Raw genomic sequence first — 14,439 nt, 5'->3', positions numbered from 1 at the left:
TGTAAAATGCTCCTGCACAAAGGCACTGTCAGAAAAAGGACAAATGGCAACGAGATTTCCGCCTTTAATATGCTGTAAAGGCAAAGGCAAAAGTCCCACTGACTAAGGCTGTCTACACTAGCACTTTTTTGTTGGTAAAACTTCTGTCGGTCAGGGGTATGAAAAAACATAACCCTGACCATGGGCGGCTGGTGAACCGGCTGTTGAGGGAGGCTAGCCCCCGGCCCCACCCCTTCTGCCCGAGGTCCCACCCATCATCCTTCCCTTCTCCCTCCTCTTTCCCACAGGAAGCAGAGCGCCCCCGTGGCCCCACCGCAACAGCCGTGGGCCGCCCGGGCCCCTAAACCCAGCCTCGGAGCGCCCCCAGCCCCGGAGCGCTGGGCGGCATGGCCTCAGTGCCTTCATTCCTGAGCTCTGGGCAGCACGCCAGCCGCCCCAGCCCTAACCAGCTTTGGCTATTAAAGAGTGGGAACTGGGAAGGAATTGCAGGAAGGGGCCTAGGGATGGAGTGTGAGTAGGGTCACACCAGGCTGTTTGGGGAGGCACAGCCTCCCCCAGCCTATGATACCCACCGCCCATGCCCCTGACCGACATAAGTTTCACCGACAAAAGTGCTGGTGTGGACAGCGCAATGCCGACATAGCTAACACCGCTCATTGGGATTGGTTTAATTATGCCTGCAGGAAAGCTCTCTCCTGCCGGCAAAGAGCGGCTCGACAGGACACCTTACAGCGGCATAGCTATAGTGATACAGCCGTGCCGCTGTAAGTTCCACAGTGTAGACATTGCCTAAAATAGGGCCTGCTTCTGCTCCCTTATAGTTGGGGGTGAGAAGAGAAGAATTAGAACTCTAATCTTACTTGGAATCCTCTAAGGCACCTAGGCAGTTGGGGGTGCAATGGGTTCTGAGTTAAAGCCTATGGTTGAGCCAGGGGTTGAACTTGAGCTGCTAACTAGTGTTAAAAGCTGAATTTCTGTCTCTTCGCTGCTATTTTATGAACACACCTTTTATGTAGCATAGGCATACCCTGACTTGTTGTTTGTGGTGGGTCTGAATTTAGAGTCCCTGAAGGAAAAAGGAAACACCGGCATATGGCACACAGTCTTTTGTGACCAGTGCAGGATGGGGCCTACGCTCATCCTTGCTTTGCAGAAAAAGCATAAAATAAATGAGCTTTATGCAGATTTCTAGCCATGTTTTGCCTGTGTTCATACCCGTTCAACCTGATTGTCTTTGCAAAAATTCATGGGTGTAACTGGTTGCAGAATTTGGCCCTTAGTGTGCTATTTCTGGACATAGTATCATAATTTAAAAAATACTATATAGATGTGCCCACACAACTGTGTACATATGTATAGAAAAATATATGAAATCACACAAACAGAAATAATTGTCATGGCAAAGCTCTTTAAAGTAGAGCCACATAAACTAAGTGAATATAACCATATTATTTTTCTTATGCGGGCTAAAGCTGCCTTCATTTGATAAGGCAGCTATATTAAATGATTAGTGGAGCATTTACTAAATGCAAAACTACTTAACTGGGTATAACAAGGAGAGATGCAACATCTGATTTACAGGAAGCTTTGGTAATATTGAGTGATGCAGATAATTCCTTCTCTTTTTATTTCATGAAAAATATCTTGTTTGTTGTTGATGGGATTTATGCATGAGATTATTATAAGTAACAAAATCCAGAAATAAGTAATAGTCACTAATCTAAACCGCAATCACTTTCTTTATATTGTAAAACTAAATACAGGTCATTTGAAAGGCTTAAAGTTTTCATTCTTTTCAAACACACTAGGGGTACGTCTTCATTACCCGCCATATCGGCGGGTAGCAATCGATTTATCCGGGATCGATATATCGCGTCTCGTTAAGACGCGATATATCGATCCCCGAACGCGCTCACCGTCGACTCCGGAACTCCTCCAGAGCGAGCGGTGGTAGCGCAGTTGATGGGGGAGCCGCGGCCGTCGATCCCGCGCCGTCTGGACCCCAGGTAATTCAATCCAAGATACTTCGACTTCAGCTACGCTATTCGCGTAGCTGAAGTTGCGTATCTTGGATCGATTCCCCCCCCCAGTGTTGACTAGCCCTAATATACAAATCTCCAGTCCTTCACTTTACAATAAACTGAGGTAGAAGATAGTTTTGTTCCTTCACGCTCTGTGCGAGCGATATGTTGCATTTGAAATGGTAGGAATAAAATGTATTCTGATAATAGAACAACTATTATCCCTCACAATTTGGTCATTGACATTTAAAGTGGATTGTAGAAAAGCCTGGCTTCCTGAACTACAGGGCTAGTTGGAGACCTCTCCAGACAGTCGTGGCTCACAGCTATGTCTTGTGTCCAGAAGAACCTTTAAAAAATGATTACTTTGTTGGGTGACATCACTGTTCACTGATGGAATAATAGGTACCTGAAATTCTGTGGTCCATTTGCAACTTCTTATATCTGCAAACCTATCCAGCCGCCTTCTTTAGTAGCAAAAGAAGGTTTTCAAGTAACAATTGAGGGTTCTCATGTTTGAGATGAACAACTCCTTGGCACCTCTAGGAAGGGCTCACTACAACTCTAAAGTAGAAAGCTCAGTTGAGGGTCTGATGCCCAAAGAGCATAGTGTGTTTTCTGTTTATCTATGGATAGACCAGTGATTTACTATTATAAAGGCCTGGTCTACGCTGGTGGGGGGGAAGGGGGGGGGAAATCTATCTAAGATACGCAACTTCAGCTACGAGAATAGCATGGCTGAAGTCGACGTATCTTAGATCGAATTAAAATTACTTACTTCGCGTCCTCGCAGCGCTGGATCGACGGCTGCAGCTCCCCCATCGACTTTGCTTCCGCCTCTCGCACTGCTGGAGTTCAGCAGTCCACGGGAGAGCGATTGGGGATCGATTTATTGCGTCTACACTACACGCGATAAATCGATCCCCGATAGATCGATCGCTACCCGCCGATCCGGCGGGTAGTGTAGACATACCCAAAGACTTGGGATGACCCCTGTTCTCACTCCAGAAACTAAAGAAAGTCAGGTGAGTCTTGCCAAGAAGATGATGTGGTCCATGCAGCATCTAGATACTGAGAGAAATAGCTGTACTAATTTCAATTAGTCTACTAAAGAACAAGCTAATAGGGAACAAACTGGATTTGGAAAAGTATCTAAGGAAAAATAATTCTTATTATTCTCTGTCTAGAGCAATGGTGCTCACTAACTTGTTTGGCTGGGGTGTGTTAGATTCTATCCTTGGGGCACCACCAAGAGCCTCCGTAAGTGTTGGCATCATACACTGCAAAGCTGACTTTCACCATTCCTGTTTTCATGTACACATTCTCCCCTTCCCTCCATGTCAGTATTTGAGCTAAGGAATTGTCAGAGAGTTAATTGTAGTTGAGGGGAAGCTACCCTTGTAAAACATGTGATAATGCCTGCCGTTTGGTGCAGTCTGTTGATTTCCAAAAATGAAAAGATTGCCCTTCAAAAGCATCATTTTGATCCAAAGATAAAGCATTCCTGTCTTGAGCAGGAATCATTTAGCTGAACTAGAGGAGATCAGCTCCACCAGAGGAAAGAAATTAATTTCTTCCACGCAGCTTCCCAGTTGCCACTTCCCTTTTTCATGGCTGCGGTGGTCGGGGGGGATGGGTCGCAGGCTGAATCTTCATGCTTTCCCTTCACTCACCTGTCCTCTATATGAATGGATGAGAAAGGGAAACCTCCAGCTGCCTGTTAGTACAGATGCTCTCCGACCTACAGAACTTAGGGAACTTTTTCCGTAAGTGCGGGTTTGTGTAAGTCAGGTCTGCAAGACAGGGAGTGTCTGTATAGGTGTGTGATAGAGTGTACCTCTCATGCTGAGGTACTCTAAGGAAAGAGGAACGCTGGCTGGCTATTTTACTGATATAAAACCCTTAGTCAGATTTCAAACCAGAAGTGCAAGATTGGAATAAAGATGGACCCCCAGAAACAGAGTCCCATTAAGAACCAGGGTCTAAGCATGAAAATACAGGCACAAAATTATACTAATGGTTTACAATATAGTTCAACACTGATTTTTTTTCTAGCCCCACACTTTTTTAGACTCTGCTTTCCCAAGTCATAACATATACCTAGACAGTCATACAATTAGCTAATCAAAAGCTACTCCTTTATTTGACAGGTTTGTTATCTACAGGCTGGCTCACTATAATAGCAAGCAGGCATTTGGTTTCTGTAGTACTAGGTTCTAGATTTAATTTACTTAAGTGCATTGAAAGTAAATATTTACCTGAAAAGATAAATCTTGATATTGATCAAAAGCCGAAGCCAATATTTCTGTCAGTGTTTGTCACAAAAATAACTGTGGCATTGATTTGTGTGATTTACATTCTGAAGTTTGAGAGTCTGACATTTCGCTCTGTCAGGTTTTTTTTTTTTTTTTTTCTTTGCCCTGACACTGGAACCGCCTCCCCATCTCCCAGAATTCTTACTTGTGAAACATTGAATTGATCCTATGATCTATTTTAGTCAGAGTTGTCATTTACATAGGACAGTGTTGTTTCTTTTCCCCAGTCATGTTCCCCCCGACTCAGCAAGGGTCTAAAGCTGTTCACTGTTTCACATTTAAAAAGGGCAGGATTTCTTTCATAATCGCATATGAGAAAAGGGTTTATTTTAAAAGCTCTCCTTTGACAAAGATGGGGAAAGTGCTTCAACTGTAAAAATTTCAAGGAGGAAGCAGAAAAATTGACCTGGAAGTTGAATAAGTTCAGCGATGGCTCTTTGCAAAAGAAATCCACTCAGATCATCCTTTCTTGCTTCTGATATGGAATTAAAAAGCATAAATACCGTATGAAAATGCAGAAAAAACTAAGGCAGTTGGAGGCTGGTACATGTTGCAGGGAAAGAGGTTTTCTCTGCAAGAGGTTTTTCCCCCCCACTTTTTCATACCTCAGTTAATGGACAGGCAGGAGAGGGTGTGTCACTTGATTTGCCCTCAAGCGTATTACTAACAGATGTGTATCTCTATACTGTCATCAGTCAGCTCATTAATGTCAGTGGAACAAAATGTACTGATTTGTTCTTTGTTTACTAAGAAAGAAGGCAGTAGTGTGACTCACTGTCTTACACTGATGTGTCCCATGCCCAGCTTTTATATATGGGAAGAGGGACTATGCAAAATACTCAGAGAAAACTGGACAGTATTTAATGCCAAGATCAATGCCTGAATGGGCTGCTATGGCAGAGAAGCTGGTGTCTTCCCCCACCTCACCTTTTGGAACAGGCAGGCAGAACTCAAGATTAATCAGACTGAAGGATTTTGCTACCTTCCAGTGATGACCTCTCTTTATTTCTCCAGTTTGACTCTTCCCTCTCAAGGGGTCAGCTACAGGAAAGCAACCTGCAGCTGCACTGGCAAAGCAAACCAGAAAAAGGGCCTGAAAAGAATATCTGTTTTTGGTTTCCTGGCTGCCAAGAGGGATGGGAAATGCGCAACAGTCTCCTGGGTGCCACCATGTAAAGCCCTGCAACTCCATGGATATCCACTTTATATTTGTGGATATCCGCATCCATAGATGCAGATGCGGATAGCCAAGGACCATTTTTGTGGATTGGACGCGGATACAAATTTTGTATCTGCGCAGGGCTATAAATATAGGATCTCAAAGGCGGGAAAGCAGCTGTCTGCAGCTCATAGCCTATGCTGCTTCTCCGCTTTCCAGAGCCTATCCCCCCCTCCCCCGTACGTACTTACTTTGTAGAAGCAGCTGCCTCCCTCTACAACTGCCTTGATAAGGCAATAATGGAGTTGGGAGAGGTTTCCTAAATAGCTTGGCTGCTTAAACCATGGTGATAGGAGCATGGGGGATTTTGCTGCCTCTCTTGATCTATCACCTCCCCTTTATCTGTATATGGGGGTGGGGGAAGAGATTATAGGCTGCTTCCCTGTCTTCCAGATCCCCCTCTTCCCCCCACAACTCCCATACAGAGAAAGGGGAGGTGATAGATCAAGAAGCAGTTGTCTACAGCTCATAACCTAGGAGGCTGCTTTCCTGCCTTCCAGATCCTCATAGGCTATGAGCTGCAGACAGTGGCTTCTTGATCTATTATCTCCCCTTTCTCTGTATTTGGGGGGGAGAGGGAATATAGGATCTCGAAGGCAGGGAGGCAGCCTCATAGGCTTTGAGCTGCAGACAGCTGCTTCCCTGCCTTTGAGATCCTACAGTACACACGCATGCACACAGATGCTCCTCTGAGAGGCACGGTCAGTGTGCTGCTGCGGGGGTGGTGCGGATGCAGATAGAGATAAAAGATGGAGTGCAGGTCGCAGGTTGGACACAAGTTGATTCTTGCTAATATGGATCGGATGCGGATCCACATTTTTGTATCTGCGCAGAGCTCTACCCCCATGCTTGCTTTACCTTTAAGATAGGGTTGGTACTGCTCCTACTTTCCTTTTCACTCCTACCTCAATGAGGAAATTAATCTGTGTTGTAGGAAAGGAACTATTTTTATTTTTCATTTAAATGACTTGGGCCCAGCAGCTGTGCTGTCTCAAAATCAGTACAGTTTGAGTTAATAATCCAGAAAAGCTTTCTTGATGAGCTATTGTAGCTTTAAGGCTGGTGCAATCTGCCTACCAAAAACAAGTGGTAAAAAATGTTGGTGAGTCAAGATGTAATAAGGTTTGGGGAGGAAAGCACAAATTCACTGCTGTTAATGAGAGGATTGATCTCCAGGTGAACTTGCTAATGAAATTTGTTTATAAAAAGGCAGGTGCAGTAATCAATAAACCAGCACAGAGATTACTGTTCACTTTTCTTGCCATGTATTGTGGTCTTCAAAGACTACATAGTGTGGAATAAGATTATATCTCAATTTGAAAAAGAAATGTTTTTATGGGAAAAAATCTAAACTAGTATGGAAATACTGTAGTCAGCAACTAAAATCATGTTTAAGTCTAAACATCTCCAAGCTATGGGTTAGTCATGCAAACAGTCCTAACTTTCAGGACTAGTTCCATTGACTTCAGCGCAAGGACTACTCATGTAAGTTTGCAGGTTGGTTCATGAGCTGTCATCTCCTATGACAGTGGGGTCCCACCTGTGGTCCAGTGTCCGCTTGTGCACCTCAAGTGTCTAAACTGTGCCCTTGGGCAACTGTCACAGAGAAAAAAATGTATTTTGTGTGTTCTATAAGCTGTACCCCATGATTTTTAAACAGTGTTTGAATCAGCTCTGTCATTGCAGGGGGCCAGTAGGGGACAGCACTTCTCTAGCTGCCTCCCATTGTTTCCTCAGCAACCCCTAGGATTAGCTCTGATGTGAGCTGAGAGCACTTTGAGCAGTTACTATCCCTTTGTTAGCTTCTCTGCTGGCTTCTTGCTGCATTGAGTTGAAGAATGAGTTGCATGCTTACTTACCAAATTGTGAGAGCCCCAGGGAGAACACAGCAGTTTTCCTCTGCCAGGGTCTAAGGGAAGGAATGCCTGTTTACGGATGGCTCCCCTTTCTCCTCCTCATACAGCCATGCAGGAGCCCAGGAGAGGGAGGGCAAAAAAGCTGAGAACCTGCAACCAATTATATCTCCCTTATTCTCTGCCCCAGCCCTATCACAGATGAAAACAGCTTGGGGGATGGTTCTAACTTGCACCTGGTGGAGTGCAGTGTGATCCAGCCATGCTTCCTCCTTCCTTCCCCTGACATGCCTCCTGTACCATGGGCTGTGGGGACAAAGCTGTAATAGCCAACATTGTTGGCTCTACATCTGTTAGAGACCCACCCATACAGCATTTTGCTTGGATCAGATGTGCCTTAAAAGAAAAAGGATGTGTTTTGTGTCTCTGGACACTTGGAGGCAAGATTTTGTTTTCCATAATGTGAAAGCAAATATATAAAAAGGTATGATTGGTTTATAAATTTGTTTCAGATTTCATCCCAAGAAGACTGGATCTGACTCTGATTTTATTTTATGTGGTCAGAGGCATCGAAGTAATTTGCAGCTTGAAGCATGTTTTATGCACCTGTTTAGGGAGCTTGCTTTCCTGACTTCTCTCTGTCTGGCTGATAGGAACCTAACATTTGGCGATACCGTTCTTCTCTGTCATAATATTCTGTCTGTGTCCCCCATTTTGTAAAATTGCCTGTGATGAGTGTTAGTCCTGCTCAAGTATGATTAAATATCTCTGGCTGTTGCAGCCTACAGGGGATATAAGATCAAACACTACTACAAAGCAAGATTGGCTATTGGGTTACCTTTAAAGAAGTCAGTGAATTATGTCCAAATGGTTTGAAGATACTGTCAATGGCCATGTATTCAGCTACTCTTAGCTGTGAACTTTCTGGCTTTTGTTGAGCTTATGTTCATTTTAATGTTTAAATGTTTACCTTTTTAAATATTGTTTAAATGTTTACCTTTAATGTGATTATTATTTTTAAATAGTCTTCTCAAACGTTTTAAGGAGGAACTGAAAAAGCCTTTTAAGCCATTTAGACTTGTGTTTTAGATGTATGATATATCTATAGCTTAATCTCTTCTAGACCATATTTAGATATCTCTACACATCATAATAAAGCCTTGTTCCCTATGTGACATCACTGTATGCAGCTTTCCTGACTAGCCTAGGGACTGCTGCAGGGAAAATCTGTTGGGGGAAGGTTGCAAATGTCTCACTGAATGCAAATCACTGTCCTTTCAAAACTTCCAGATTTAAAGGGACACTGTACTTTTTAAAATCATACTTCTGTCTGAGACAAATATACCTATAATAGTTACAAATAGCACTTTGGATTACTATAATTGAAAGATTAAAGAAAGAGATTTCTCTTGTCAGGTTCCACTGTTTTGTGCAGGTCTTTTATACAACAGAAGAGGGAAGAACTTAAAAAAAAAAAAAAAAAAAAGCTGTGATTGTAAGTGTGGTGACTGCCATCTTGACCAATATTGGGGATTGAACTGGGGACACTACAGCTAAAAACATATGTTTCTAGCTAAAGAGGCAGGACCATGCTCTGTGGATGGGGCAGAGAGAGGAGTGTATAACACACAAGGACCAGTGGCTTCTAGAAACATACAAACATTAGCAAGAAGGGCTTGGGGCAGGTGTAGCTCTTTAACAAAATGAATTACAAGTAGTTCATATTGTAGTTTATACAGGTACAACATTAATCAAATCCACCTCATGTTAAAAACGAATGCCGCATAATATGCTTAATAACAACAGTACCAAATCAACTATCATTACACACATCCGAAGAAAAAGTTATTGATAGTGTCTCCCAGTGACATATTAAGCCAATAAATGCATCAAGAATGAAAGATAAATATTCTCTCCTATTTAAAAAAAGAAAGCACTCTTGCTTATAGCTGATTTTTAAAAGAGAGGTTTTGTTTCAGGGTGAGTGTTCATGTTCGGACTTCAAATCCAAAGCAGATATTGTTGCCAGGATGGTAAATGCCTTGAAACAGTTATTAGTGGAAATTCTTATGCTTACCATAGCACTGTGAATGTTACTGCTAAAAATAAGTTGCATTTACTTCAGATCTGTCTCAGAATCATTGAAACACAGTTACTTGCCTGTTTTTCCTTACAAGCCCTATATGCTTAGCTGTAACAGGAGAAATATTATTTCACATTTTCGCCACATATAACTTTATATTGTATATTGCACTTTAACTAAAAGGTTATATTTATACCTGTAAGAATGCAGTTCTCACTCATTTGTCTGTCACTTGGTTTCCCCATTATGAACATCGGGTGACAGACACAGAGCAGGAAAAAATAACTTTCTTTCTTTAACTGCCAAAAATATATGCAGAGAACCTAAAGTATTTAACCACGAAAATGGCTAATCAGGCTTCTCTTTTTGTTTCAGCTTTACTTTTAGAAGCTCAGTCAACACCGTTTCAAATAACCCCTTCGACCATGGCAAATATTGTGAAAGGCCTGTATACACTTAGACCAGGTAAATATTCATTGCTTCCTTTTGGAATCTCCCATTATACTATAGTGCCAAAACATTCCACAAACTAGAATATTATGTGAGTTTCATGATCTTATCTGTCAGTCAGTGTTTAGCTGTGTTGTGTAACATCACAGCAAAGCCTTTGTTATGAATGCAGTAGATCTATGTTGTGACCTGCAGGAAGACTGATTGTTGCATTGGGCTCCCACCTTCACTTAAGTAGTTTAAAATAAGAGGGGAAACAAGCATGAGCACTGTGCTTCTTTGTATTACTATAAGGGGATGAGGCTGCTCAATAGGACAATCATGGCAGATACTCAAAAACAAGATAGATAAAACAGTGGGAATGATATGGCCTTTCCATCTAAATGGCCTTTCCATCTATGATGCTGTGGTGATTAGAGAAGTAATTTTGCTATAACAAAGAAATAAATAATTCATTGATTTCATGGTAAAGTTTTATTTTGCCCTTGGGTAAAATTTATATGTTGTGGGCTTCAAATCCAACATTAGTTATCTCAACAAGCCCAGAAAATTGTTGTGTGTGAGGGTATGTCTACACTGCAATAAAAAACCTTTGGCGCTGTCGCAGATGGCCTGCGTCAGCTGTCTAAGGGCTCTGTCTATGGGGCTATCAAATTGCAGTGTAGATGTTCCCATGAGTGGGGCGGGTCTCAGAGCCTGGGCTCCAGCCTGAGTGTCTACACTGCAGTTTTCAGCCCTGCAGCCCGGGCTCTACAAGTCTAAGTCAGCTACCCTGGCTCTGAGACTCGGTGCCATAGGTTTTTTATGGCAGTGTAGATGTACTCTGAGGTTTTTCATGCATTAGAAATTTAATATGAAATTGAGAAGGTCCTGTAAAGTATAATTTGGAAACTGAAAGGAGCCCTAGTCAAGGGACAGTATTCCCAAGGAGTTTAACAGTGCAGCAGCAGGTAATTTAAAATAACCATTACTCACTTGTATGTGTAGTTTGCCATATGGTGAGCTCCACAGTTGTTATAAGACTTACGAGGCATATAATAAAATATGTAATTTAAACAATATTGTAATGAACGTGTATTCATTATGTTTTAGTTAGTGACCAGGTATAGTCTCTGCTGTAAATCTCTACTGTCAACAGCATCTAACTGGCGGTGAGGAGAGGGAATGTTTTGGGCACCCTGTGAAGTTCCCGGAATGAACATTTGTCATGCTCCTTTATTTTTCTGCTTCAAAAACACAAATACCAAAATGGGCCTGGTTTTCCTCTTACCTACAATGCCAGTTTTAGCTCAGTGGAGTTATTCTTGTTTTGTACTCGTGTAACTGCGAAGAGGATCGTATCCAGGTGCCATCACATCTTCTTTTCTATGGCATTGCCACTCAAAGAACCAGAAATGACAGAGGAAGCTTTATGAAAATTTCAGAGTCTGGCGTGTATGAGGGCCAGTAATGTGGTGGTCAGACTATCTACAGAATTCACAGATTAATCACTCTTCGCAGGCATGTCTTATTTTTTATCAAACATTAAAAAGTATAAGTGATAGGAGGTAGGCGAAGGAAACTGGTGATGACTTTCATCTTTACCCTCTTTTACTTTTCAGTGCTGGAGAAGGAAAATGTATTTGAAAAGAGCACAAAGGCATGATTTCATTCTAAGTTGAGCCGATCTGTAAGATTTTATATCCCAAAAGACAAGAGTATTGAAAACCTTACAAAGCCTGTCAACATTGAATGGAACTTGCCTTGCCTTTTCCTTCACAGACGAAGTTTAGTTTGGTTCAGTACTATCATTTCCCTCTCAGATTTTCAGTATTCTTATTGTGTTCTAAAGGATATTTAAATAAGATTGTTACCAGGTCATGAAAAATCCACTGGCTAGTGTTGAATAGGAAGACCTAAGCCATTGATTTCTTCTGAATTTTAGCTTTCCCTTAAAAACCAGTCCGCTCGTGATACTTGCTGTCAGTTACCAGCTGATCCAACTCCTGTGGCAGTGCTCTTACAAATCCCTCCCTCAGTGCTCATGTGACAGATTGCTCAAGCCTTCCATTTGACTCCAAAAAATGACTAGATGGGACTGTACAAACCACCTTCACTCTGCACCATCCTAACACGAAGTGACTGGATTTTTGTATTACCAGACATTTAAAAATCATAAGTTGTCGTCACGGCGTCACCGGTCAGTGCTCTGAAACTGCTCCGTATGAAGCGAGTCAGGACTCTGGGGGAGCATGCCTCCTCTCTCTGACCGTACTGTTGCCAGGGCAAGAAGCTTACACAGCTTCGACCTTCCTGGATCTGCCCTCAGAGCATTCAGCATCCCCTTCCACTCCATGCACTTCCTGCAGCGAGTCTGCCTGGGCGGGGCTCCTGGGGAAGCCAGAGGGCCCTGCACCCCAACTCTGCAGTCAGATGTGACTCTCATTCAGTGCAAAATGGAAGATTTATTAGTCGACAGTAACACAGCATAGAACAGAACTTGTTAGCACGGAAATCAGTGACTTTCGGACAACTCCATCTTGGGGAGTCCTGGGCCAGAAGCCCTGGACTCTCCCTCTTCCAGTCCCCCCAAGCAGACTGCCAGCTTCCAGCGACCCGACCTCAGACACCCCCATTGCTCCTCCTCCTTGTCTTTGTCTCGCTTCCTGAGCAAAGAGTCACCTGGTTGCATCCCCCTCCTGGGTCTCAGGTTACGAAGAGCACCAGTCATAGCGTATGTGCAGGCAGCTGGAGCAGCCTCACCTGCCTCAGAGGTCACATCCCTATTCCCACCACCGAGGTATTGGTGCAGCACACAGGGAAACTGAGGCACACAAAGTATTCATCCATATAGTAAAACTCACATAGGCTCAACAGTAAGACTCACATACAACATAACAAGGGGAAATCCCCACTTCATCAGTCATGTCCACAAAAATGAAATTTTAAAAAATGATCAATTTGGGGTTCTTTTTATTTGCCTTCTGGTGTTTGAGCTTTTGGGTTTAACCATCTTAACTTTTCAATCCCGTCTTCACAATCCCAAGGGATAGAAAAATGAAAGCTGAGATTCTCCTGTAATTGCATGACTCCAGAAGTGTAGGCTTTAAGAAAAACACCAAACAGCACAAGATTTGCAATAAAATCATGAGAGTTGGCAACATTATAATTATAACTTTGAGTATCTTTTATTCTAAATTCTCAAGTCATATATCCGGTAAGCTGCATACCTGTTGACTTTGACTAGAAGTACATAGTTGTCTGAGTAATCCTGCTGGACACTTCAGAAGTAAGCATTCAGATACCTTTGTAATATTTAGAGAGCGATAATTAAAGAATGGCTGAGTGGGCACTGTGAAATCTGTGAACAGTGCTTATGCTGTGGAAGAGAACAGAGCGTCTTTGGTTAGGAATTAAGGAAAGAATATTGAGTTTGTGGTATATAACACACCAAATTCTTAAATTCCATCTGTCAGACATTCACCTTGTCATGGCTTTAGTCAATACCAGTATATTAAAACTAATTGTTTGGGTTGAAAAAATGAAGATAAGGATACTATGTGAATGCCGTTCTAGCCAGACTGGAAGTGCTCTAAGTTTGTACCAAGAACAATTCCTCTGTATTGAAAGATGTTCCTTAGTAGAGTCAGTCCTTGATGACTTGGATTCTAACGTGTTCAGAGGAGCAGGCCCCTGGGAGGCTGTGAGACCGCCTCAAAGGTGGGAAGCTGTTCCAGTTGTATGTGATTGCTGATGCCACTCAGTCTGGAAAAACAAACCAAGGGAATATGAGCTTCAAGAACTATCTCTTCTCTACGCTCTGTCTCCAAATGGTTCTGTGAGACTAGGCGATTGGCAGAGTAATAAGACAGGCTGGCAAAGGAAGGAGAAGAAAAGTAGTGCGATTGGAGAAACTTGCCATGCACTTAAGTACTCTGATCTGGGCTGAAGTCAGGGAGCAAAATATGTCCAGCAGCTGAGTTCCCTGTAAGCTGCGCAGTAGCCTATTTAGCTCTGTGAAGGCGCTCAGGGAACCGCCCAGCCCGGACCCAGCCCTGGTCCAGACCTACCGCGCCATGGGGAAGGGCACCCCGGACCTGCCGAGGCACCCCTCCCCCAGCCCCAACTCAGCCCCGCCCCGGACCTGCTGGGGGAGGGGCGCCTATCCCATGGCCCCAGCCCCAGAGCTGCTGCGGTGGGGAGAGGTGCCTCCCCCCCCCCCCCCCCCCCTGCCAGCCCAGGTGCAGCTGGGCGGAGTCCTTTCTCTCTCCACTGTAGCTCCGGAGCTCCCTCCTGCACCCCAAACCCCTCATCCCTGGCCCCACCCCAGCCCTGAGCCCCTCATCTCATCCCAGCCCTACCCCGAACCCATACCCCCAGCCAGAGCCCTCACACCCCTGCACCCCAACCCTCTGGCCCAGCCCTGAGCCCCCTCCCACACTCCAAAATCCTCGGCCCCACCCCCACCACATGAATTTTGTTATGTGCACCAATATGAAGGTGATGTGTCACATATCGC

The 14,439-nt window shown here is 43.6% G+C and overlaps 1 protein-coding gene across 1 annotated transcript in view; it reads left to right on the top strand.

Moving 5' to 3' along the window:
• Positions 1–14,439, top strand: part of CACUL1 (CDK2 associated cullin domain 1) — a 73,684-nt gene that overhangs the window by 43,383 nt on the left and 15,862 nt on the right. Inside the window, exon 6 of the mRNA XM_065408180.1 lies at positions 9,867–9,956. Coding sequence (XP_065264252.1) covers positions 9,867–9,956 — 90 coding nt within the window. The remainder of the gene's footprint in view (positions 1–9,866; positions 9,957–14,439) is intronic.

Source organism: Emys orbicularis, chromosome 7 (genome assembly GCF_028017835.1).
Source record: "Emys orbicularis isolate rEmyOrb1 chromosome 7, rEmyOrb1.hap1, whole genome shotgun sequence".
Classification (NCBI taxonomy): Eukaryota; Metazoa; Chordata; order Testudines; family Emydidae; genus Emys; species Emys orbicularis.
This window is presented reverse-complemented; position numbering and strand designations above follow the sequence as displayed.